Source organism: Thamnophis sirtalis, unplaced genomic scaffold, assembly GCF_051295495.1.
Source record: "Thamnophis sirtalis isolate CommonGarterSnake01/CBP01778 unplaced genomic scaffold, rThaSir2_p1.2 scaffold_12, whole genome shotgun sequence".
NCBI lineage: Eukaryota > Metazoa > Chordata > Lepidosauria > Squamata > Natricidae > Thamnophis > Thamnophis sirtalis.
Genome location: NW_028261392.1, coordinates 55,355,530 through 55,383,204, shown reverse-complemented (window position 1 = coordinate 55,383,204; position 27,675 = coordinate 55,355,530). Strand labels below are relative to the sequence as shown.

General features: G+C 37.8%; 1 protein-coding gene across 1 annotated transcript in view; it reads left to right on the top strand.

Moving 5' to 3' along the window:
* KIFAP3 (kinesin associated protein 3) overlaps window positions 1-25,492 on the top strand; it is an 80,098-nt gene extending 54,606 nt beyond the window's left edge. Inside the window, exons 14-20 of the mRNA XM_087726659.1 lie at window positions 2,152-2,317; window positions 7,252-7,377; window positions 9,238-9,336; window positions 11,133-11,218; window positions 12,764-12,953; window positions 16,157-16,256; window positions 24,499-25,492. Of these exons, the coding sequence (XP_087582785.1) occupies window positions 2,152-2,317; window positions 7,252-7,377; window positions 9,238-9,336; window positions 11,133-11,218; window positions 12,764-12,953; window positions 16,157-16,256; window positions 24,499-24,610 (879 nt within the window). The 3' untranslated portion in view covers window positions 24,611-25,492. The remainder of the gene's footprint in view (window positions 1-2,151; window positions 2,318-7,251; window positions 7,378-9,237; window positions 9,337-11,132; window positions 11,219-12,763; window positions 12,954-16,156; window positions 16,257-24,498) is intronic.
* Window positions 25,493-27,675: the final 2,183 nt, after the last annotated feature.

Genomic DNA, 27,675 nt, shown 5'->3' with positions numbered 1-27,675 from the left:
AATTGTCAGTAATTTTACAAAATACATTTTTGGTGTCCTTAACTGAACATGCACAGATACTAAATTATTAACTATGGCAATTATAAAACTAATTTAACATTTTTGGTTTTTATGTGCATGTGCCCTTTGAAAAATTAGGGTGTCATCATTTAATAATCTGTAATAGTGATTTTATTATTACTCTTCTGCAGATGTTTTCTCTTTCCACCCTGATAGAGAAACGTGTTGCTGTCTAGGATTGAACTCACAATATTTCAAGGGACACAAGCATTTTCACCTCTAGGCCACTGCACCACCCTTCATACTTTCTCATTAATCATACTGTTAGTCACAGGTTAGGTAATAATTTGGCAGACTTTCTCTGCCAAATTTCTTTTGGCTTGCTTTCACATTTCATTGACTCACCAAATTTCTTCTCTTTCTGCATCAATTTCCATTGTGGATGTTTGTGACTTCAGGGTGCCTCTGAATGTCATACTTTCATCTTCCATGGCAAAGTTATGTTATCCCAGAATACAGATAAACTGCATTGTTGAAACCTACAAACACTGCAAGAGGCAATATGGTTCATTTAACCTATGATTTCAACAGGTCTTGGAGGTTCTGATAGCTCTGCATTGATTTTGCACCATATATTTCTACAGTATATACAGAATTTTATCTGGTTTTCAGTTTTTGAATCTTTCAATTAGATAACCCCTATTATATGCCCACTGGATCTGGTTAGCCAATTAATTTTTACTCAGAAGAATATAGCTGTGTTATCCTTGCCTGTTATCATTGTCTATGTGCTTTGTAGCAATCTCTAAACTACAGCATATATCATTTTCCCTCTCTCTCATCTTTTATTTCCCAAAGTTTAGTTCCCAATCTTTATCTTCCAGTCTGCCCTTTGACTTTTGATAGGAATGTATCAACCTAACCACATACAAAAGCAGTTTAAATCTTTGGTTGATCTCCACTTAACTGCAATGATAATCTTTCTTGTATGTGAGAATGACATGTTAAAAGAATTATTTACTCTTTAGGGTGATCTTTAATTCTATTCCAACAAAGTGGTCTTGTGCTCAAAATCTCTTTTCTTTCAAAGGTAGTATCATTCCAACCATCCCAATTCTATTTCCATTCATGTAAACTAGATTGCATATTTGTTAGATTTGTTAGATTTTCAAAGACAATCTCAACTATTTGTTGAGAATGAGGTTTCCAGTTTTATTCATTGTGGAAATATTATTGAAGGAATACTTAAGGTCATACTTGTCCTTTACATAGGCTGTTCCATCTTGGCTTGAAATTGGCATCTGATTTTTCGCCTTTTAGGTAAGATTATTAGGTACCTGTATATGTAATGTAAAGATACCATAATGAAAGATAACAGGCTCTTATCTGTAGCCTTTGTTCTTCCTACAGCCATCAGTGCATTTACACAACCCAGCCAAGTTTTTGCTTACACCAGCATGCATTCTGTATTTCTGATGCTGCTAAGTTGTCCTAAGAAACATAGAGGCGATCTGGAGCCCCACCTACAAGATATTCAGGGGGTAGATTTCCCACCTAAAATCTTCTTATCTAAAGAAATCCCCTGACATAAACTCTGCACAGGTATGGAATCCCATATGAATGAACGCACAGGTGATTACTCAGAGAATAACCATTGTAGGTGTGCAGTCATTTCAATATTAGCACCCTGTATATTCCTTGTAAGTATAAGAACTGACCTGCTTAACAAAATTGCTAAAATAGTGCATATAAACTGAATTATATATACTAAATATATCACCAGAATTCAGCCATCCATCCAGAAAAAGCAGCAGTTAAAAGTAGTAAATAGTCTTTCTTTTTTTCTTTTTATCCAAGTCACACCATTTTTCCTGATGCGAGTAAAAAAGAGGATGGAGAAAATTGAGTTTGAAAAAAGTACAAAACTATAAACTGATTTTAGGCCAATTCAGTTTTTATAACAATAGAATTGATTAGTTTACATCAGTTTTATTAAGCATTTAATTAAATATTTCTTATCACTGTAAATCATCAACCTAGCAATGATTTTGAAGAAAAAAAGTATGGTTGAGTTAATGCAGTAGTTCTCATTGATTTTCTAATGTTTCTTCTTTTCCATCTCTCAAATCTTGCTTTATTTGTCTTGTTTAGGATTATGTTGGTGATCTGGCTGCTCAGATATCTAATGATGAAGAGGAGGAATTTGTGATAGAATGCTTGGGAACATTGGCTAATTTGACCTTATCTGATTTAGACTGGGAACTTGTGTTAAAAGAGTACAAAATGGTACCATATCTGAAAGATAAATTAAAGCCAGGTCTGTATCTTTAGCTTTTTATCAGAAGATACCACTTTATTGACTTCACATATTGAATATCATTTTAATTCCTTTTTGAACACTGCACACTTCTGTTGTTGTTAGTTGCGAAGTCATTTCTGGAACATTTCTGTATTTAGATTGTTTTTATTAAGAATTATTTTGTTTTTTCCTTACAATGTTTGTAAACTTTTTAAAAGTTTAATTTTCTTTTATTTGCTTTGGATACATCCTGAAATTTTCCAAAATTGTATTAATTTGTCAGAAAACATATTCTGTTTCCATGGACACCCTTTGTATTGGTTATGTTAAAAAAGAAAAAGAAACGTTTTTACTGGAGAAGGACTTCAGTAAGATAAATACTTTCTTCTCCAGACAGACAAACCCAACCTCAGAAGAATAGATATGACTTTATACCCGATATATTACTATTCCAAAGGAAGATGGAGGATTTTGTCCATTTTTAGTCTGAGCAAACTCAATAAATTAAACACCCTATAATGATAGAGAGCCGAGTTGGTGCAGTGGTTAGGGTGCAGTACTGCAGGCCACTTCAGCTGACTGCTATCTGCAGTTCGGCGGTTCAAATCTCACCGGCTCAAGGTTGACTCAGCCTTCCATCCTTCCGAGGTGGGTAAAATGAGGACCCGGATTGTTGTTGGGGGCAATATGCTGACTCTGTAAACCGCTTAGAGAGGGCTGAAAGCCCTATGAAGCGGTATATAAGTCTAACTGCTATTGCTATGATTTCACAACACTGACTTGAAGGCATATGTGCACACAGAGAAACACATAGGCTTTCATCTTTGTCAGAAGTTGAGTTTTTTTCTATCTTGGAGCTAATTCTTCCTCACCTGGTGGTGTGTAATCAGCTCATGCTTCACAGTGCTGCCTTTTGTTACCCCCACATTGCACACTGCAATGCAACAGTAAATACATCCCAATCTACCTAATTCAAGAAATTACATTATTCAAGAAATTACATTTTTAACACTCTGGTTTACTTATTATACACACATTATTTATCTGTCATTTTCATTTGCTAGAGGCAGCTCATAATCTACTTTTATAATAATTTTATTGCAGTCATCCACCAGCACAAAGGAATTGGTATTCAGATATTCAAAACTAAACTGACAATTTCAGCACAGTTAGAAAAGATACATATAAACAAAGAATTTTGATAAAAATACAATATTAAATCGTATAGTATAAATCTTTATTATGGTCAAATACCAGCAATACACATTACTTTTTGCAATATATTAAAAAAGTACTGACATTAAAATATATTTTAAAAGTATTGACATTAAAAGTGGATAATAATATACATGTTCACAAACTGTTCGGGTCACTCCCTGGTTTACATGGGTGAAAAGCCGATAGGTATGGGAGTAAATACAATGGTCCAGAAATTGTTAGAGATACGTCCAAATAATTGGTACAATTATTGGTACAAGATGACAACTATAATTCTGTATCCAATTTTTTTCTTGTGGACATTGCAGCAACACAGAATTTTGCCACTACATACGTGGTAGCTGGGTTTGTGTCCTGGAGGAGAAAGCCTATATAAAAATTGTCTGCCCTCTCTGGCAATCTCTCTAATAAGGGGAGAATGTATGCAGACCTGTTGTGGCCCAGCATGATCCGGTTGAGCTGCTGATGGACTCGAATAGCGAGGAACCATATGAGTCTGCCCTGGACGATGTGGAGGACCCTGGGCAGGGTTCAGACTCAGAGCAGGGACCAGAGAGGCTGGTTGGCCACCAGGAGGTGCCTGAGGCATGGAGCAGTGGGGAGGATCAAAGGCAGTTTGTCCCTGATGCTAGATTGAGAAGGACTGAGAAACGGAAGCAGCAATTCCGTAGGCAGACTGACAGAAGATGATTAAGCACAGGTGGTTGTTGATTGGCCCCTCCCAAGAAAGATTATAGGTGAGGCGTTGGGAGGGGACATTTGCAGGAAACAACTATTCGAATTAGTAATTAAGAAAATCTATCTGTGTATTCTAGCCGTGTCTGTTCATTTGGACTATCTGGGTTGCTTCAGAGATACTCTATTGAACGTGAGTTGCCTGGGCCCTCAGCCAAAGGATTCGTTATCTCAGTAAATTAAACAGTGGCAAACAGCCAAGCCTATGTTCTGGTTTATTCACAGGCCGGGGTGTCAGAACACAGACACACCGTATAATAGAACATGTGAGATATCTTCAACTTCTCCTTTACCACATATACAAACCCGTTCTGCTATAGGTGTTCTCTTATACCTGCCCTGGAGGAGTGCTGAAGGAAGAATGTTAAATTTGGCTCTGAAGAAAGCTATTCTTTGTTTTGGGGAGATCAGGTCATTTAGATATCTTGCCGATTCCCACACACACTGCTTATTCTGTCCCTACTGTGGAGAGGCAACCTATTTAGTTCTTCTTGGAACTCCATGTCATTCATTCTTTTGATTACTACTTGCTTTGCTTGGTCAAAGCCTAGGGACATTAAGAATACCGCTGAGAGCCCTTAAGAGCCCAGCTTGTGATCTATTGCCTGTTTCCAGGGGGAGGGGAAGTTGTCAGTCAACACTAGAGGTCACCAATCCCTCTGGAAAGAAATGCATTTTAAGCCAATGAAGACATGCCTGTCTCAATTCTTAACTGAGCATTTGGAGTTCCTTTGGGTGCAGCTAAGATGGCTCGCAGGAATTTGATTTGTATGGTTTCTAGCAAGTCGTTCTTTGCAAGGATTCCTGTTTGCGCCCCATATAGAGTTTGCGCCCCATATAGAATTTGCACCAATGTTTTGGCCTCAAAAAGTTTTAAGGCAGCAGGTACTAACTGTCCTCCGCCTGTGTAAAATAAGTGTTTAATTGCATTTGAGGACCTGTTGGCTGCTTGCAATGTATGATCCAGGTGTTCCTTCCATGTCCCTTGGGAGTGGAAAACCACCCCAAGGTATCTAAATGTTCTAACCTGTTCCAAACTATGTCCTTCTATTTTCCAGGAGTATTGGCTAGGTCTTTTAGCGAAAACTAAATTTTTTGATTTATCAAAGTTAAGGACCAGCTTGTTTTGCCTGCAATAGCCAAGTATTGCCCCAATTGCTCTCTTCAGTCCTACAGGAGTTTGTGAAATAATAGTGGCCTTATCAGCATATAGGTGAATCAGAATTTTGCCTTGTGCTAGGTTAGGAGGATGGAGATCAGGGTTCTGTAAGGGGATTGATATAGATCAGGGGATTGATATAGAAGTTAAAGAGGGATGCAATCCTACCGTACCCCTTTTTGTACCCTTACTGGGCCGGTTAAAGTCCCTTGGGGATTGCACCTCACTTTCAAGGTGGAATTGGCATATAAGTTTTGTATGAGGAAGAGGAGGCGTTTATTGATAGTAGTGCATTTTAATTTCTCCCAGAGGGTGATCCTGGACATTGAATCAAAGGCCTGCTTAAAATCAAGGAGGGCCACATTAAATCGAAGAATGCTAAGATGCTTGTTTGGCTATATGTGCAACAAGGAAAAACATTGAAATTAGCAATCTGAGTAGATAAAAAAATTATCCAAAGAGATTTGAGGATTATATTATTTTTGATTTACTTTTGGATGAATATAATTTAATAATATACATGTTTTCATTCCTAACCTCCCAGTTGAAAATGTTCCAGACTTTGAATGTTCACTCAGCATTAGGTGGTCATCTGAGCATTCATACAATTCATCCAAATGTCCATATAGACACTTTTTTTTGCATTAGCTGAAGAGGTGAAGTTAATCTGAAGGAGTGCATGCTAAGAGGAAGATGAAATTTCTGCCCAAAATATTCCAACTGATAACATGTGCAGGTGTAAATGTAAATATATGTAAATTCAGTGATGACCACTTGAAGAGCCACAATTACAGCTAAACAACCTGTGCTGTCAGAGAAAGCTATTTGGAGAGTATATGGATGGGTTAGGAAGGATTCCTATATTAATCCTGTCTCATGTGTTTAACTAAAATAAATCATGAATCACTTTTTACTGAGCCACATGAATGATAAAATAATCCAAGCTTCCTTCTACTTATATGCAAAACGTATCATTCCAAGAATGGAATGTTCTGGAGAACACTGGAACATTCTATTTTTTTCTTCCAGCTATGCTTCCAGTCATCTTGGGGGTGGTCCAGAGACTTTCCAGAAGTAAACCTTCTGGAAGTAAAAATAGTTCATATTTGAATTGGGGCCAGACTCAGGGAGGACAAAGGAGGCAAGTGATGATACATGCATCATGATACAAATAATGCAACATATATTTTAGATGTCCGGCAAGATATAAGGACAGGTTTGCCATCATGATGTCACCATGCGTCATCATTTTGTTTTGGGCTTCCTACAAGAGCCTGTTGGCCAGATTGCAGCTGGAGCATGACAATCTGTTCCTGTTCCAAAAAATTATACACGCAGAATTTCTGGATTGGCATGATCTAGGAGTAAAACAATATGTGCCAGTGTTCCCTGGAATGTTCTGTTCTTGGAGCAGTCTGACCAACCCTGCTTCTTTCTTTTAGTTTACAAATGACTGAGTTTGAATCCTCAAATTAAGGTGATGCAGAAATGGATGGACTGGGGGAGGAAAATAATTATTTTTGAAGTGTCCATGGATTTAATCATTCAAAAAGCTACAATGAACACAGAGCAGGATGACGTACATTTTATATTAATTTAGAGTACTGTATTTGTAAATAGGTTATTTAAGAATTGGTTCAACAGTTGTGATGACATAATTTTATGTTCAGTGTTCATGTTGAAAGCTGAGCCAGCATGTCATGTCAGGGTAGCAATAATGGTGTCCCTATAATTTAACAAAGTTTGCTCATATTTTGAGAGATGCTGTAAAAGTCTTTGAGCAAAGAGGCTTGCATTTCAGTAGGGTGCTGTAATATAACTGCTTTATTAAATTTACCAGGTTCAGCAGAAGATGATCTTGTCTTGGAAGTGGTGATAATGATTGGGACTGTATCAATGGATGATTCCTGTGCAGCACTGCTAGCTAAATCAGGAATTATTCCAGCACTTATTGAACTACTGAATGGTATGTACCAAGTGTTGCACACTACTTTTTGATTCTTTGCTCATTATGCATTAATAATTACTTAATGTTCCCCAATTTTTATTATCAAAATTTAGCAATACTGTGCTGGAATCAAGGTTTTAGTACAGCGTTAGGAAGTTTCATCCCATCTCGCACCAATAATGAGATGGAATTTTAGCAAGTAAAATAGTTTGTGGAGTGAACAATTTTTTAGAAGAAATTAAGGCTTGGTTGAGTGCTCACAGCCCAGGATTTAAAATGCAATCTAATTTGGTCCATCTTGTTTTAAGAAGGCATCAATTACATCTGAAATTTTGAGATTTGAATTTCAGCCCTGTTTTTATATGGTGTGATTTATAGATGAGGACTAACTGCTACTATTTATGATTCTCTTGCTGGCATAGAACCAAAGTAGTTGTGTTCCAAATCCATATTTCCGGCATAATCTTGGGGAAAAAAACAGTGAAAAGAGTTGGCAAAGGAAGACATTCGTTTATTTTTTACTTTCCTTTGTACATTTTGTGTATTATTTTGCACAACAAAATGTTGGCTAGAATTTTAAGTTATAAAATATAGCTTTACTCTTAAGATTCCTGCACCCATGATGCAGTCATATGCAGAGAATGAAGAGTCAAGGAAGCTTTAAAGACTGGTGGGGATCAGTGCCTAGGAACCAGCAGGACAACTGGGGAAGACCTGTCCCAAGCTATTGAGATATCTGCACACCCATGTCCCAAGTGAGACTCATCTGTGTAAAAGCCACAAGAACGATGATGGAGTTAGAACTATACAGATCTGGAAGGCACAGAAATAAGATGCTTCAGGGAATGTTTTCTTGGGATTAACAATCTGTTCAGGAGTCCACTGGTGTTTTTGAGTGGAGCAGAAGTCTAAGATGAGCCAGTACAGCCCCACTTACTCAGGAAGAGGTTTGGAATAATAATCATAACTGGGACTATACTAATTCTTTTGTGGGATCATGATATGGTCCTAAATATCCATCTTTTCTGTAAAGCAGTTGCCTCATTCAGAATTGATTTAAAATTAAAATTTAAATAATGACATGGTAGTGGTATTTTTTTGGACTACAGAAAACCAGTGAATGGACTGTATTCAGTTCATAACTGATCCCAATTCTTTATGCCATATTTCTTGATGAAAACTGAAGTAAGCTGAGTTGACCAAGACAGATGTTGTTTTTGTTTTTCTCAGTGGAAGTCACATGAAATTCTGGAACAAGAAATGTATTTCCCTCTTTAGACAATTTGTGGTGTGTTTTCTTGCCCGAGGAGAAGAAAATGTATGTTGGGATTGCACTGAGATATAATATAGCAATAGCAATAGCAATTAGACTTATATACCGCTTCATAGGGCTTTCAGCCCTCTCTAAGCGGTTTACAGAGTCAGCATATCGCCCCCACAGTCTGGGTCCTCATTTCACCCACCTCGGAAGGATGGAAGGCTGAGTCAACCTTGAGCCAGTGAGATTAGAACCGCTGAACTGCAGATAACAGTCAGCTGAAGTGGCCTGCAGTACTGTACCCTAACCACTGCGCCACCTCGGCTCTTATAAGGTGTGTGTGTTTGTATGAGTAAGAGAAGCAGGGAGAGCAGGTACTTAACTAAAGAGAAAGGGCACCTGCATCCGAAAAAGTTGCCACTGCTATAAATTTAACATCGTTTAAACCTTCATTCTTTTATAAGTAATTAGGTGCAGGGTTCATTAAATATGTTTTCAAAAAATTATTATTCCTAGTTTTTGTAAGATGTGTAGATAGGTACTATACGTTCATGTGGCTTCGATTGCTTGTAGTCAGTGATTTAAAATATGACACAGGATAACCTTCTCTCTTTTTATAGCTCAGCAGGAAGATGATGAGTTTGTGTGCCAAATCATTTATGTGTTTTACCAGATGGTCTTCCATCAAGCCACTAGAGATGTCATCATCAAAGAGACTCGTATCCTTTATCAAGGGTTCCTTTGCTATTAGTGCTTTTAATGGAAAGACAGCTGGAACTGGCATTGAGAATGCATGCAGTGACAATGAAGCGGTTTTTTCCTCTCTCTCTCTCCCTCTCCCCCATTCATGTGGAGTTGTTTTTGACTTGCGTATTTTCCCCCAATTGAGAAAAATCAAAGGACTGTAACGCATGTAGTGATCTATGGGATTGTTTGTTTTCTGTCCCACAACAGAACTTGTGAACACAGAGAAAGCCTATATATTTCAGTGTTGTTTTCAAAACTCATTTACTGCCCACCCAGATCAATACCTGAGTTTTTTTATTAGCAGATGAGTGAGTCCCCTTGATTATGCTGTTATTAATTGTCAGGTTGAGATTGGCTTTCTTCATATATAAATGGAAAGGAGCAATAGGCTGTATCCATACAGTCCTGAATTTGGTATCTTTCATTTATGTATGCAAGGTAATAGGCCATCAGTTTATAATCCTTCTAACCTTTTCTTGATCTTCATGAGGTAGTTAAACAATTGGATTACAACACAGGAGAAAATATAGATAGATGAACTAAATAAATACCATTCTGGAATATGAAGGTATCAGATGAAACAGAAGGATGAATCAGTGAGCAGACTAACTAATCAGGTTATAAAATTATATTGTTTCAAGAGTATGCAGTTTTCTTTAGCCCGCAGGTAGGAAGAATTGTGTGATAAGACGACACATATTATAGTTTAGCTAGTTGTAAAAATGCTTCAGAATTGGCTATATGACTGGAATATATAACTTCCATGAATGCAGCTGGAGAGAGAGAATGCTTGCCACAAGCTAGACCAGTGTTTCTCAACCTTGGCCACTTGAAGATGTCCGGACTTCAACTCCCAGAATTCCCCAGCCAGCATTCGCTGGCTGGGGAATTCTGGGAGTTGAAGTCTGGACATCTTCAAGTGGCCAAGGTTGAGAAACACTGAGCTAGACCTTTGGAAAACTTCCAAGGCTTTATCCTAAGCCTGCTTTCTATTTGCTACTTTATCTGAAGTAGCAGGACAGGAATAAGACATCATTTTGAAGGATGGATTTTATTTCTACTGCCTTTTCCCTTTTCATCTACATTATTATTGAAAACAAAGTTTCCAGTAGTATAGTATGGTGTAGCGTAGTATAGTGTAAATAGTGCGTGGTTCCTGTTCTGTTGAAGATGTAGCTTAGCACAAGGCAACCTACAAGTGCTTTACTCTGCCATATGTTCTGTTGAAATTAGGCGCTGTTTATCTTCAAATAGATTCGGTTGTGAATTTGTACTAGCCTCATTTGTATTTTGGCCCTTCCTTATCCTCTCCATGTGTAAAGAGAGTATCTGAAATAGGGTCTTTTTAATGATAATTTGATATTCCAGATGTACACTTCACATGGATAGAGGAGTATATTCCATTGCATAGACTTACCATCGCCAGTAGAACGTAACAGCAGGAGTGCAGAGTTAATCTGTCTATATTCTTTATGAAGCAGAGCAGACCACCCTTCCTTCCTCTTTTAGGATACTTTTAGTGAGTGTAAAATGACCTTCCCATTCAAAGGTAATTGTTTGGGGGGAGAAATTATTTCTTTTAAAATAAATATAATATATCTGCTCAAAAAGGATTGTTCCCTTCTTATATAAATTATAATGAATTTTAGAACTAGTATATATGTTTCCTTCTTTTATTTCTTTTGATGTATCTTTTACAGCAAAAACATACTAATCACCAGATTCTGGCTCCCAAAATTGTTTTAGATCCTTTACTCTATCTTCTTAGAGGCTCCTGCATATCTTATAGACTTGATGCATGATAAAAATTCTGAAATCCGTAAAGTCTGTGATAATACACTGGATATAATAGCAGTAAGTGATTATTTTATTCTTAATACAGGTAGTTGTCAGTTAACAAACATTTATTCAGTGACGATGCAAAGTTATGGTGGTGTTGAACAAGGAGACTATGGCTGGTCCTTGAAGTTATGGCCGTTGCAACGTCCCAGCTATCATAAGATCAGAATTTGGGTGCTTGGCAACCAGTTTTCAATTATGGTGGTTCCAGTATCCTATGGTTACATGATTAGCATTTGCAAACTTCACTGCAGGATTCTGACAAGCAAAGTCAAAGGGGAAACCTGCAGGAAGTCATGAGTGGGGATCAAGTGATGTCACACCTAATAATAACCATGAAGGATTCGCCTTACAATGGCAACTGAAATTGCCCAAATTTGCTGTATGATCACATCGCTTAGCAACAGATTTCCCAGTCTCAGTTACCAAGGACTACCTGAATGAACACTTATTCTCAAGAGCAAGACGAGAATTAGAACAATGATAAATGAAAATGTATTTACAAATTGCACCCACTATGTAACAAGAATATTTCAATGCAATATATTCATTATGCTTACTGGTACCGTATTTATAGGCAAACTAGATATAGGACTGATCAATGCTTTAACATGAATATGGAAGAGTTTTTTTTTAATTGATCAGGGAATACTTATCTAATATATGATGTGGATAATATTTACTTATAAAAACAATTGTAATGTTATCTAGAGCAGGGTTTTTCAACCTTGTCAACTTGAAGCTATGCTGGCTGGGGGATTCTGGGAGTTGAAGTCCACAGGACTTCAAGTTGACAAGGTTGAGAAACACTGATCTAGAGCATAATATATCAATTTATTTTTAAAAATGCACAGAAACACTGCTAAGTGTTTATTTTCACTTCTTATTTTCTTGAATAAGTCAAATATTGCAAATGATTAATTGCAATATTTTCATATTAGCAGCCTCTAATGGATGTAATGTTATAACATTTTTAAAATGAATTTCTTCTGAATACTTTTGCTTTTTTTTTTTTTTTTTTGCATGACCATCACAAAATAATTTAAAATTTATTATTGACTGTAAGGCAACGTAGCACTCATTTGAACCTGGGGCCAAATTTAGAATTAAACAAAAGTATACTGTAAAAGTTGTGCTTCATCTTAGTGTTAATTAAAGACCAGTTGCAGAATGCCATTTGTCTTCTTGATTGCATCTTGGTTCCATCTCATTGGCTATGTGAGGTAGAATCCTGGATTAAAGATGGCTCTTTTCAGACCCAACAGTGCTACTCCTAAGTCTTGTTTTTCATTGTATTGTCACTCTTTTTAATAAATAAGTTTTAACATTTTGACAGTTAGTCTCACAGGCAAAATAAATTACATTTAAAGCCCAAACTCCGGCACCAGATGTTCAAATAAGAAATTAATTACTGCTTGCTTTTTGTTTGCTCTTTGAGCTTGATCTTCTTCTTTTCCACTTCCTCATCTTCTTGCAATACTTTTCATATAGTTTTGAAGGCAAGGATAACATAGAATGCCTTTGAAATCTTAACATTAAATTTCTAAATGGTCCAAACAGGAGTATGATGAAGAGTGGGCTAAGAAGATACAAAGTGAGAAATTCCGATGGCACAATTCTCAGTGGCTAGAAATGGTGGAAAGCCGGCAAATGGATGAAAATGAGCAATACCTGTATGGGGATGACCGTATCGAGCCTTATATTCATGAAGGAGATATTCTAGAAAGACCTGATCTTTATTACAGTGCTGGTAAGGCTGACACAAAAAGCAGCATACAACTCTCCTTCCCATCCCAGGCTTCTTGAAGTTGCTTCTCAGAACAGATAATGCAATATAGTACATTCCTCTCGCATGCAGGTTTGATATCAATATTAAAGTTATCAAGGCAAGAGATTTTTTTCTGTATATATTGACAAGCAAGGCTCGCATAGGTTCTGAGGACTATTTTGTCAATCTGGTGGCAGAGGCTATACTTTACCTGGAAGAAGTTTTAAAAAGTTTGCTGGTTTGAAGGGGTTGAAATTGATTAATAGCCTATTACACACAATACAGGTAGTCCTTGACTTACAACCATTTGCAACAATCAACCATTTGATTGTTCAAAGTTACAATGGCAATGGAAAAAGTGATTTGTAACCATTTTTCACACTTAATGACCATTGCAGCATTGGCAACTGGCATGTATTTCTGATGGTTGCAGTATGCCAGGGTCATGTAAGGAGCCGAGGTGGCGCAGTGGTTAAATGCAGCACTGCAGGCTATTTCAGCTGACTGCTAGTTCTGCAGTTCGGCTGTTCAAATCTCACCGGCTCAGGGTTGACTCAGCCTTCCATCCTTCCGAGGTGGGTAAAATGAGGACCCGGACTGTTGTTGGGGGCAATATGCTGACTCTGTAAACCGCTTAGAGAGGGCTGAAAGCCCTATGAAGCGGTATATAAGTCTAACTGCTATTGCTATTGCTATGTAATTCCCTTTTGCGACCTTCTGATAAGCAAAGTCAATGGGGAAGGCAGAGTCACTTAACCATGTTATTAATTTAACAGCTTATTAAATGTTAAATAAATATTATTAATTTAACAACTGCAGTGTTTCACTTAACAATTGTAGCAAGAAAGGTCATAAAGCTCAAAAATCACTTAACAAATGTTGGTCTTAGCAACGGAAATTTTGGGCTCAATTGTCATAATGCCCACAGATATTTACATGTAACAACATACATGCATGCATGCAAATATACCTGGGTAATGCCAGGTCTCTTCCTTCCTCTAGCCCCACTTGATGCAGCTTCAAATTCAGAGAATTTAAAACTTTTTTGGAATAGGATATAGCAACATTCCTTAGGTTTGAAGTATTTGTAATTTCTCCTAAACATTCATACTTTCCCTTCAAGCTGATTGCTTTTTAAAATTATTAGCTACAATTAATTAATTACTGTAATAGAAGGCACAGAGATGCTTTTGATTGCAGCAGCATATAAATATATTCAGTAAATAAAAATCAAATGGATCAATAATCAAGATATGTGAGATTGTATCATATTTTGAATTTACCTGCTCCGTTCCAGTCTATTTTAAAAAACAAGGCAATTTTAGAGAATAATGATATTAAATTAGGAGTGAATGGGTAGAAGAAGATTGATGCCCTGTAGCAATTGCAATTCCTAGCTCTGATCTAAATTTTATAGTCATATACTCTTGAGGTCTGCTTAACTTACATTCTTGCAGCATGTGCCTCTCCAATGGGATTTAGAAATAAATAAACATGTTTCTTCAATTTATGATGCCATTTACATCTGGTTATAAAATAAACAGATAATAAAACAGAGAAATTTACATGTTTTCCTTTGTATTTTTTTTAGTGTTGTTACAATATGCTTGCATATATTTGCTTGGATCGGAGAAGTCTTCTTTAAACAATTCTGATTTTTATTTGCATCTGTTTTATCTGATGCTAGCTTGTTGTCACAAATGCTAAAACAATTGCTACTAGAACTTATCAAGTAATATTTCAGTTTCAAATTCCCATTTGAATAGAAACATGTAATGAACTCTGGAGTGTGTGCACTTTATGTATATGTATGTATGTATATGTGTGAGGGTATATATATATGTGTATATATAATATTTATTGTGTATGTGTGTATGAATATGTATGTTATTTATTTCAAAGGACATATTTCAACACATATTAAAGTTGCCAAGAAAAACAGTGCAAATTGTTAACTTAAGCCAGTATGCTGTACTAGAATAGTTGTAATGTATAAATAGAGCGGCAGGTAATCCTTGACTTACAACAGTTCGTTTAGCGACAGTTCAAAGTTACAATGGCACTGAAAAAAGTGACTTATGTCTGCTTTTCACAGTTACCACCTTTCAGCAACCCCATGTTCATTTAACAACTGTCCATGCATCAAGAGTCAAATTAATTTTTCACTTTGAGCCCTTCAAAATCCATGAATCCACTTCCAATAGTTTTCTAAAGGTTTGACTGAAAATATTGAGACAGTTCAGAGGTGAGTTGCTCCTAGTCGTGACCCGTCAAAACCGCGCTCGACAAAACCGCGCTCGATGAAAGCGCGTACCTGACGTCATCAGCAGCGCGACGAAAAAAAATTAAAAAATAAATAAAATTAAAATTAAAATAAAATTAAAGCAAGCCGATTCACATAAAGGTAAGGGTTAGGGTTAGGGTTAGGGTTAGGTTAAGGGTTAGGGTTAGGTTTGGGGTTACGTTAAGGGTTAGGGTTAGGGTTAGGGTTACGTTAAGCGTTAGGGTTAGGTTTAGCGTTAGGTTAAGGGTTACCGTTAGGTTTAGCCTTAGGTTAAGGGTTCGGTTTAGGTTTAGGTTTAGGGTTAGGTTAAGGGTTAGGTTTAGGGTTAGGTTTAGGGTTAGGGTTAGCTTTGGGGGGGTTAGGGTAAGGTTTTCGCTTTAATTTTAAATTTACCGCTCACAGCGCGATGTTTTCATCGTGCTGTGATGACGTCACGTACGCGCTTTTGTCGAGCGCGCAATTGTCTACCGCGGTTTTGTGGTGGAACCGCTCCTAGTTTGGCCCAGTTCGGCTGAACCGGTAGTGGCACTTTGGCCTGGGTCGCAGAACAGGCATCAACCCAGGCTTACCATGCCCCCGAACCGGTTCCCTTACTGCCACTGATGTCGCTGCCATGTTGTTTTGTAGTGACCGTGCATGCCCAGTTCACTGTAAATTGTTCTGTGCATGTGCAAAAATGCATGCGAAGCGAACCAGTAGTAAGACCGGCAGCAACCCACCCCTGAGACAGTTATATAGCTAGTAGAAGTGACAAATCTACGCACCGACAATGTAGTTTTTCATTGTAGTACATGAAACTAATGCAACTTAGTAGTTCCAAAATAAAATGACCCAAGTCTCTGCTTTTAACATTTTACTTTAGAAATACCATATTCATGCCCTATTTTTTCTTGTTTCATAGATGGATTAATAACACATGATGGAGCAATAAGTCCTGATTTCTTCAGTGATTACCATCTTCAGAATGGAGATCTTGTGAACCAGCATCCTTTCTCTGGCAGGTAAATTACTTTTAGAAAAAGCTAAGTATATATTACTGAAATCAGAATTTGTACATTTCCAAACAAATCCTTTAGAATGTGAAGCAGGGTCTTAGCAGAAGATCTGCTATGGTAACATAGCATAAAATATGATGCCCTAGAGAAGGTTAGTAGCAGGGTACCAAAGACATTCTGACTGAAAACCCCAAAACCAACAATATTTGAAATAGCTTTTGTAGCTAAATTCACATATACCGTATCATAGGCTTTTTTTCGTACTCACCACTAGTCACTAATGATCCATTGGATATTTTGCTTGTCTTTAATAAAATCATTTTATCAAACAGAGAAACAAAGCTGATCGTAAAGTTCAATGCAACAGAAGAAATTATGAAACATCTTTTATTTAAAAACACATGTGAAATAAAAAAATGGAAATGAAAAGGCCTAGGGATCTTTTAAAAAATTAAGATATTGTGACTCCCTAAAATAATACACCAATTTCTGTCACCTCTACCCTTATACAAACAAAACACCTGATCTTATTGGGACTTAGAGTTGAGCAAAAAATTAATTGTACTACTTATTTTTAATTATACATTTTAATACACGTATCCCAGGAGCTCTCAATCTTTGTGGTGTCACAGCTACCCATTGTGGACTTGTGAGGTAAAATGAGTAGCAAAACTCAGAACAAACTAGAATCATAAAGCTAGAAGGGACTTTGAAGGCCCTCTAGTCCAACTTCCTGCTCAAGGCAGCAGAACCTACGCCATCCTGCATGAAAGGTTTTCCAGTTTATTCCTGAAAACTTCCAGGGATGGAACACCTATAACTCTAGAAGGCATGCTGTTCCATTGGTTAATTGTTCTGACAAGAAATTTCTTCTTAGTTTGAAGTAGGATCTCTGCTAAACAAACTTCCACTCATCACTTCAGGTGCTTTGGAGAAAGTTGATCTTCTTTTCTCTGTGGCAACCCTTCAAATACTGGAAAGCAGCTATCAAATCACTCATAATCCTTCTCTTCATTGGGCTAGAACAGTGTTTCCCAAAGTGTGGTACATGTACCCCCGGGGATACGGGAAGAGTTTGGTGGGGGTATGCGTTGCACCGGAGTTTGGTGGGGATCACGTGGGAATATTCACTGCACCGTGCTTAGCTGCGCCCACAGAACAAGGAAAGAAATAGGCGCGTATCGCAGTTTTTACATGGGAACTGGGGCCATCGTACATCGTATCGCAACTCATTATGGCGGGAACTTCTGCGCATCCTTCACGCAGCTCGGGTTTGGCCATTTTTAAACTGCGGGAACATTAACAGTTGATGTTGAGCCGCGGAACTGTTTAAACGCCGGAGAATTGCAGTGTTATCTAACGGTTAATTAAAGCATATGTTTTTTATGAGGGGTACTCAGCGTTAAGGAAATTATCGACATATGTCAAAAGTTTGGGAAACACTGGGCTAGACATGCCTAGTTCTCTTAGCCATTCCTGGAGTTTCGCCTCCAAACCCCTTATCATGTTTGTTGCTCTTCTCTGCACTCTTTCTAGGGTCTGAGCATCTTTTTTTTTTTATCATGGTGACCAGAACTGGAAACAGTATTCCAAGTGTGTCCACTTCTTGTCTGCCCATGTCTGATCAATTTTTATTCCATTCTGCCTAAGGACTATCTTGACTTGACTGTCCAGAAGCCCATGACAATTTTGCTAAGATTAAGATTCCTTCCTTCCAAGACTATTTGGCAGCTGCTGCCGCCATCACTGTAGTTCTTTGAAAACATTCTGCCACGTGCAAATATGTGATTCTGGATGATTTTCTTCAATAAACAAATGAACAAGTATAATATTTTTGACTCATTTGTTTAATTGATTCTCTTTAGTTTTAGTATGTTTGTGGAAAACAGGTCATACTTTAGGTCACATTTATGCAGAAATATTGAAAATTCAAATAAGTTCATAAACCTAAAAAACACTATATTTGTTAACAACATTCACACTATTAATAACTTGAAACATTTTAATCATAGTTTAATCATAGAATCATAACTCTTGATTGTGTGTGAGGAGGTTAAATGGTGAGGAGTTTCTCTATAAATATTAAGTACAATCTTCTAAGATTTGATTGATAATTTTCAGTTGTAGACTATGATAAAAGTATATGGTCTTTGACTGGATTAAGGTATTATTCAATAATAATTGTTTCTCTCAGTGGACATGACTTTCCATTTGTATTAATTTATATTAATGCAAACTATAGCAGTATTTATAATCTAGATACAGTAATTTTATTTGCCAAATTTGTAAGGCTGTCCAGTTCCATAAAAATTGAGGAATTAAAGTTTTAATTTTCTGCATGTCCCAGGAGAAAACTGTCAAAAACTGTTAGCTTTTGAAACTTAGCAGTAATTCCTATGGCCTTACTTCTCACTGAACTTCCTCCAGATGTGCTGGTAAGAATGAACCAGTTCTTGAGTTGTAAGTCATCTGGGCTGATTTAAACAAAATTTGAACACAATATAGAAGTGTTATTAAAGAAATGTATGCTTATATACAAATCTGAAAAAATAAAAATTATAATAAATGGGAATGGAATGTGCAAACGAAAACCTGTTTGTTTTAATGAGTTTAACTATGGCCTTCTCAGTTTCAATCCAAAGGAAAGAATTCTGATTTTATTTTTATCCTCCCCCTCTTCCCAAAACTGCTCACAGAAGTATGTGAGACAGAAACAAGGAAATACGATGTTCTGAAGTTGACTGGTTGAAACCACTTGAATTAATGTGACAGCTCATTAAATAGAACAGTTTTTAGGTGGACTCTGTTTTAGTTTGCCAAAGTGATTTTTCTTGCAGGAAGTAGCCTGAAGGTTTATTTTAATTTCCAGACTGTGGCTTTGATCTCTCTGTTCAGTCACTTCTCAGGTTACATGGCCATTTTTTGTTCACTGTAGTAAATCAGCCACAGTTAAATGGAATAAAATTTCTTCCTTAGCGATCACTTGTTGTTAAATGCCAAGTTATGGCCAGAAGAATCCTTGGAGAGCTCCATATGGTAACAAGAGGGAAATTTGATTTAATCATCTTGTCTTTTAAAAATTTTATTATGTTTTTCTTTTTAAGGAAACTGTCTAACTATATATCTGAAAATTCACTAGCATTTGTAAAGCAAGACTCTTAACAAAAGAGCTTTTCATTGATAATAAACATATCAGAGCATTTTTGAATAATTCCAAATTAAGGAGCAAGAGTAATCTTATAATTTATTTCTTGAGTGTTACCGGTATATACCTCTTGCTCCAATTTTTTAAAATTAGAGTATGATTGTTCAATTGGTGCAACATGGCTTTGACAGTAGGGGGGGGGCGGAGCTGCAGCCGGTGCAGCTGGAGCGTATTTGCAGTAGTGCCTCCCGGTTTTATTTTATTTTATCAATTTTTAGTACTCCTACTCAATTCTTTTTTATTTAATTAACATTTTTGGTGGAGATAACAGCTTTGACAGTAGCCCAGAAAGAAACTTTACATTTGTTCAAATTTTACATTTCAGTAAATTCCAAAGTAAATAAATGCTGATACAAACTCTGTAGGCTATAAAGTTGAACAGAACATTTTTCTGCAAATCTCAATATTTGTATGTAATTTTTACAGAAAAGTATGAATGCGACTGGTGCAAAAATTTGGACACTTTTCTAACTGATTCAGTTCTATTTTAACTGCATACGTGTTAATAAGGTTCTAAAATATGATTGGCTTGTTAGGGATAGTGTTAGCCTTGTGATGACAATTCCAAACTGAACAAATAATCTGAACTTCTTTGGTTGTGATTGCTGTTCTGTCTACTTTCAACAGTCACGGGCTGATCTACTCGCTTGGCTAAATATATGGCAAACAAAAAGACTTCATTCTTATAAAATGGGAGGGCTATACAAAAATCTCTAAGCCAAGGAAGCCCAAAGTCCAGCCCGGAGGCAATTGCGGCTTGTTTTCAAATTTCAAGTGGCCTTCAGCCTCTTCTCCCCACCGACTCAGCCTGTTACGGCGTTTTTTCCTTCACCGCACATTAATGTTAATGGTTCAAAAAATGTCAGGCTGAATGGTCGGCCCCACACATTTTCACCTCACCAAATCTGGCCTTGCAAAAAGTTTGGACACCCCTGCTCTAAGCCGTTTCAGCTAGTAATTTCAAATGTGAAAAACATTGTTTAAGAAATAGAAATTACGTGGGACAGTAAAAAGTCTTACCAGTGTCAGCCAACTAAACATAATATAGGCACGCATTTTCAGAAGGCATTATGAAAATTTTTAGTTCTTGTGTGTAAATAGAATATTAAGCTATAACCATCTGCCATTTCATTTTTTATACATACTGTGAAAAGATCTCTAGAATTTATCTAGTTTGAAAAAACAACTTTAGATAATTTTCAAGTTTCATTTTTTATTTTCATGACTGCATACTGGCTAGTTATATATCTCACTTTTCATTCAGGTTGTTCATTTCTAAAAATTGCTCTGCATATTCACTAAGGTTTTGTAATTAATGCAACTTACGTTTTTAGAAAAAAAGTTGAAAACCGCTTTCTTATAGATTTGAATCTTTACCAGCATGTAACTTAGGATATGAATTATTTCTTGTAATCTACTTATAAATGCTTTAATACATGTATGATTTAACATTGCAGAATGACATATATGAGCTACTGCATATGTAAGTCATTTGGAAATCACCAAAACATCACAAGCTCTGAACATTAAGACACTGCACTTAATTATTTACATGTTTCTTGAACTAAAAGGATTGATTTGATCATGACTTAATTAAAACCATGATTCTCTCTCCCTGCCTAATTAAAAATATGTTGAAGGGTAGTTTTGTGTAAGCTGAAATTGATTGAAACTGTCTGGAAAGAACTAGTGGTAACTAAAGAAAACAGCTTGCCATCTAGTGGTTCAAGAACAACTTCTAAATAAACAGCATTCTCCTTGTCTAGAAGAGAAATGCAATAAGTTAGGCACGCAAGTTCTACCATTAAGGAACATCAGAACTTTATGATTGCCCTTTCATCAGATAAGATAATTGCAGATAGGATAATTGCTTCTAGTTTTTCATCTCTTGGAAGATTAAAGAGGAAAATAACAGAATAACAGAGTTAGAAAGGACCTTGGCGATCTTCTGGTCCAAACCCCTGCTGAATCAGGAAATCCTCCAGTATTGGAACACCCACAATTTCTGGAGGCAAGTCGTTCCATTGATTAATTGTTCTAACTGTCAGGAAATTTCTCCTTAGTTCTAGGTTGCTTTTCTCCTTGATTAGTTTCCATCCATTGCTTCTTGTCCTGCCTTCAGATGCTTTGGAGAATAGGTTGATCTCTCTTCTTTGTGGCAGCCTTTAGATATTGGAATACTGCTATCATGTCACTTCTAGTCCTTTTCATTAAACTAAACATACCCAATTTCTGCAACCATTCTTTGTATGTTTTAGCCTCCAGTCCCCTAATCGATCTTCTCTGCCCTTTTTCTAGAGTCTCGATCACTTTTTTATATTGTGGCGACCAAAACTGGATACAGTATTCCAAGTAAGGTCTTACCAGGGCATTGAGAGCCGAGGTGGTGCAGTGGTTAGGGTGCAGTACTGCAGGCCACTTCAGCTGACTGTTATCTGCAGTTCAGCGGTTCTAATCTCACCGGCTCAAGGTTGACTCAGCTTTCCATCCTTCCGAGGTGGGTGAAATGAGGACCCAGACTGTGGGGGAGATATGCTGACTCTGTAAACCGCTTAGAGAGGGCTGAAAGCCCTATGAAGCGGTATATAAGTCTAACTGCTATTGCTATTATAAAATAATATTAACACTTCATTTGATCTTGATTCTACCCCTCTGTTTATGCAGCCTAGGACTGTGTTGGCTTTTTTGGCAGTTGCAGCACACTGCTGACTCATATTTAAGTGATTGTGGCGCAGTGGTTAGAGTGCTGTACTGCAGCCACTTCAGCTGACTGTTATCTGCAGTTCGGCTGTTCAAATCTCACCGGCTCAGGGTAGACTCAGCCTTCCATCCTTCCGAGGTGGGTAAAATGAGGACCCAGACTGTGGGGGCGATATGCTGACTCTGTAAACCGCTTAGAGAGGGCTGAAAGCCCTATGAAGCGGTATATAAGTCTAACTGCTATTGCTATTGTCCACTAGGACTCATAGATTCCTCTCACAGTTACTACTCTTGAGCCAGGTAGCACCGATTCTATATTTGTTATTTTGGTTTTTCTTCCTTAATGTACTGTTAATTTTTCTCACTGTTGATTTTCATTTTGTTAGATAGGACTCAGTGTTCAGGTCTGTCAAGATCCTTCTGTATCTTGAGCATCTCTTCTGAAGTTGGGCTATTTCTGCCAGCTTGGTATCGTCTGCAAATTTGACGAGTTTCCCTTCTATCTCCTCATCTAAATCTTTGATGAAGATATTCAAGATTACTGGGCCTAAGACAGAATCTTGGGGTACCTCACTGTAAACTTCCCTCCACGTAGATGCAGTTGCATTGAGGACTATACTCTTGAGTGTGTTTGGTCAGCCAGTTACAAATCCATTTGGTGGTGATGCTGTCCAACTCAGGGGTCCCCAAACCCCAGGTCGTGGCCACTACTAGGTTCAAAACTGGGCTAAAAAAGTGGTGGATGAGCATGTGCAAAGGGAGCTGTGCATGCTCACCCGCCGTTCACACGGAACCATCCTCTCTCTCCCTCCTGACAGTCTACAAAAGTGGAAAGGTGGGGATCACTAGTCTAAACCACATTTTTCAAGTAGCAGGTTGTGATCTATTTTATCAAATGTCTTACTGAAGTCCAAGTATATTATATATTAACAGCATTTTGCCCATTCACTAATTTTGTCACTTTGTCAAAAAATGCAATAAGATTTGTCTGGCATGATTTGTTCTTGACAAACACATGTTGTTGGCTTCTGGTTATGACTTTGTCTCTAGGTGTTTACAGATTCCTTGCTTGATTATCTTTTCCAGGATTTTCCCAAGTATTTATGTCAGGCTGATAGATCCGTAGTTTCCTGGATCCATTTCCCCCCCTTTTTTGAAGATAGGAATTACATCAGCCCTTTTTCAGTCATCTAGTAGTTCATCAGTGCTGCAGGATCTTTGAAAAATATGGATCAGTGGTTCTGAGATCACATCTGCCAATTTCTTCAGAAACCTGAGGCATAAACCATTCGGTTCTGGTGATTTGAACTCATCTAGAACGGTTCACTGACAAAACCGCGAAGCCCTTTTCCGCGCCGACATAACCGCAGAGGGCAAATCTGCGCCGTCCGAAGTGCTAAGCAAAATGCGACCCTAGCGCGCTGACATAACCGCGGAGGGCAAATCCGCACCTTTTAGCATTCAAAAGCTAACCCTAATCCTAACCCTAACCCTAACCATAAACATAACGCTAACCCTAAACCTAACCCTAACCCTAACCCTTAACTTAAATCGGCTTTCTGTCGCCGCGCTGTTCTAAAGCGCCCTTCTGTCGCCGCGCTGTTGTCGCCGCGGTGATGACATTGCGGTTTTAGCGACACAGTCTTTTCGGCGCGCTTTTGTCGTGCGCGCTTTTGACGGGTCACGGTCTAGAGCAGATATGTGTTCCGTTACTATTTTCTTGCTTATTTTGACTTGCGTTCCTAATCTGCATTTTACAATTTTTTTATAGGTTAAACTGCTTTCTTTTTCTTTTTCTGTAAAAACAGATTGAAAAAATGAATTAAGCAGTTCTGCTTTCTCCCTGTTGCTCATCACCTTCTTGCTACTCTTATTTTCTCCCATTAATGGACCAATTGTTTCCTTGACTTTTTTCTTGTTTTTACATATTGAAAGAAGTTTTGTGTTGTTATTTTTTTTTTACTTTTGTCACAAGCCTTATTTCATTTTCAGCTTTAGGTTTCCTGACTTCATCTTTGTAGGTTCAGCTATTCCGATATTCTTCCTTAGTTATATGCCTCTCTTTCCACTTTTTCATTATAAAAGTTGTATTACTCTGCAGTAATACGGTTACAGATGTTATAGCATTTTATCGTGAGTTATTAATGTCATGTATTGCATAACAACTTAGAAAAATGGCTTTGATTATAATAACAGCTAAATCAAACATAGTTTATTTGGTGTCTTGTGTACAATTGATATTAAATAATTTACTATTGTTTATTGTTTTTCCCAAACCTTTTTGCATAGACAATGTATTGTAACTGTATTATATAATATGTTGACTGTGTCTTTTCTTTCTAGTGTTGCAATGGATGGATTTGGCCAGCCCATAGGTATTCCAAGCCGCCCAACTACTGCTTATGGGTATCGACCAGATGAACCTTACTACTATAACAACTTTGGATCCCGATAAAGAAATCTACCATATTAAACTTCCTGTACTGTTGAATTGTGTCTTAATTAGGGCATTTTTTATTGTCAATGCATGATGCTACTGTTTACATGACTGTGATACATGTTTGTTGTTGCCCCAGGAAAATGTTAGTAATTCAAATTCCCTTCCTTCTCCATCTATGCATTATTTCTGTTGGTCCCCCCCCCCCAGATGTTGAAGTCTATTAACTGGAAAGTTAATGTTATGTATATTGAGCAATTAATTTAATTACCTTAAAATAGACTGGGTGATTGTTAGACTGCACGCCCAGGGTCCATGAGTTAAATAAATGACTTTTTTGTTTTTGAATAAAAAATTAATTGATGTATAAAAGATATAACTGGTTTATGCTTTATAATGTCTTTGAAAAAACTGAGTAATATTCTTAGTACCTTTCCTTTCTGTGAGATTTTCCCCAGGATGTGATAAGTTGTACTGATGCCATTTCATAGCACAGATGTGATATACATTTTAAATTGAAAATCAATTGAAATTTCATAATGTATAATGCTGTTTGCAAATTGTAGGATGAATTATAACTTTGGTACTTATCCTATATCAGAAATGTTCTGCACAGTAGCCAAAAGAAGCTAGGGATTCAGTTAACCTTAACTTTTTTTCAGGAACAGTGACTAAATAATATAATATACAGTAATTTTAAAATATGTAGAATTCCTTTTTTCACCAACTTTCCCAGCAATATTCCATTATAATTTTTTTTAATTATCTAATTTCCCTGGAGTCAAATAACAGCAAACAACTTTGTGCAAGCACATATGTAGGGTCTCTGCACCTATTAACGAAAACACTTCAGAGACCATCTAGATCAGTGTTTCTCAACCTTGGGCACTTGAAGATGTCCGGACTTCAACTCCCAGAATTCCCCAGCCAGCGAATGCTGGCTGGGGAATTCTGGGAGTTGAAGTCCAGACATCTTCAAGTGCCCAAGGTTGAGAAACCCTGGTCTAGATCACAGTTTTTCAAACTGGCACCTTCTAAATTTGTTGCAATTGCAACTCCTACAATCCTAGCCAGTTTTGGCACACTGTCTGAAAATATTCATGGCACCGAGGTTGGGGAAGAAGTGCCTCGGATGTTCAGTTTTGCATTCATTCTCTCTAGAAGAGTAGTCATGTATTGTGAAAGGAAAACTCATGTATCTTTTGTGCAGGCCAAAGTCTCTCAATTTAACATCTCATAAACATGAACAAAAAGAAAAACGGAATTTCTTTTTTTTTTCTTGTCTAGCCTAATATATACCCCTCCCTCCCTCCCCCCTCCCCCCCAACCCTCCTCCTTCCCCCCCCTCGACTTCCCAGAACCCGTACACGGTATGGATTTCTAACAAACACAGTCTAAAGAGAAAAAAAGAAATTAAGAAAATAATAACATTCTACATTTGTTTGTTGTTTGTTTAAGTTTATTTATAGGCCGCCCTTTTCCCTGAGGGGACTCAGGGCGGCTTACAACTTATATAGGAAGGGGAAACATACAATGACATATAGGACAATACATAATTAAAAGAATAAAGCAACATTCATCATTCGGGCGGGGATGGATTATAATCTTTAACCCCAGGCCTGACGGGATAGCCAGATCTTGAGGGCTGTGCAGAAGGTCTGGAGGGTGGTGAGGGTACGAATCTCCACGGGGAGATCATTCCAAAAGGTCGGAGCTGCTACTGAAAAGGCTCTCCTCCGCGTAGTTGCCAGTCGACACTGACTGGCAGATGGAACTCGGAGGAGGCCCAATCTATGCGATCTAATGGGTCGCGAGGAGGTAATTGGCAGGAGGCGGTCTCTCAAGTACCCAGATCCACTACCATGAAGGGCTTTGTAGGTGGTAAGTAGCACCTTGAAGCGCACCCGGAGATCAACAGGTAGCCAGCGCAGCTCGCGGAGGATAGGTGTTATGTGGGCGAACCGAGGTGCACCCACAATCACTCGCGCGGCCGCATTCTGGACTAGCTGAAGTCGCTGGATGCTCTTCAAGGGCAGCCCCATGTAGACCTTTTACAGCACTTTGGATTTGTTGTTGCGGAAGGAGGTCAATGGTCTGACTAGCGAACCCAAAAGAAGCAAGCACTCTCAGGAATTTTGTAATCCCAAAAGTATAACTTTATTGAATACACCATTTCGGCACTGAAGAATCAAAACCAGCTCTGGTTTTTCCTGCACAATGGTTTCATGATTAAACAGTGGCTTCACCCTTTCCCCACCCATGGATGTTCACATTGTCCAATTATGAATTGACCTTTGGAGAACAGTTAACTTCTTTGTCGGATACCTGCATCAATAGCAATAGCAATAGCAGTTAGACTTATATACCGCTTCATAGGGCTTTCAGCCCTCTCTAAGCGGTTTACAGAGTCAGCATATCGCCCCCAACAATCCGGGTCCTCATTTTACCCACCTCGGAAGGATGGAAGGCTGAGTCAACCCTGAGCCGGTGAGATTAGAACCGCTGAACTGCAGATAACAGTCAGCTGAAGTGGCCTGCAGTACTGCACCCTAACCACTGCGCCACCTCGACCCTCAGTGGCCTTGGTGGGTTCTTGGCTCTCAGAGTCTCCCTGGAGCTTTTGCAATCTTTCTCACCTTTCCCCCCCCCCCCCCCAGTTCTTTGGCAGGTTGAATAGTGATAAGGCTGGAACATTTCAAAAGCGATTCAATCTTAACAAAGAGAATTAAATTGGCATCAAAATATTTTTTCTAAGCTTATTTGTTACTGGGGTCACAGTTGAGACAGACTCAGCCAAATTTATTTTCCTGAGGTATAGGATACTTAGTTAAATTTCATTGGGGGGGGAAAGGTGCTGATGGAAATGTCATATAATACATTGTCCCTTTTTGTCTTCAAAATCTTTTTCCCTCTTCTTCATTTAATAGTCATTTTCTAAGGGACTGCTAACGTCTTGATAGCCCTTTATTTTTCAATCCGAAAAGAATATTGGCCGTAGCATATGTTGTATTACAGTTTTTGGACTTGATTTCAAGGACGTTATGCCTGCCTGAACTGTAGATAAATGCATTGTTACAGAGTGG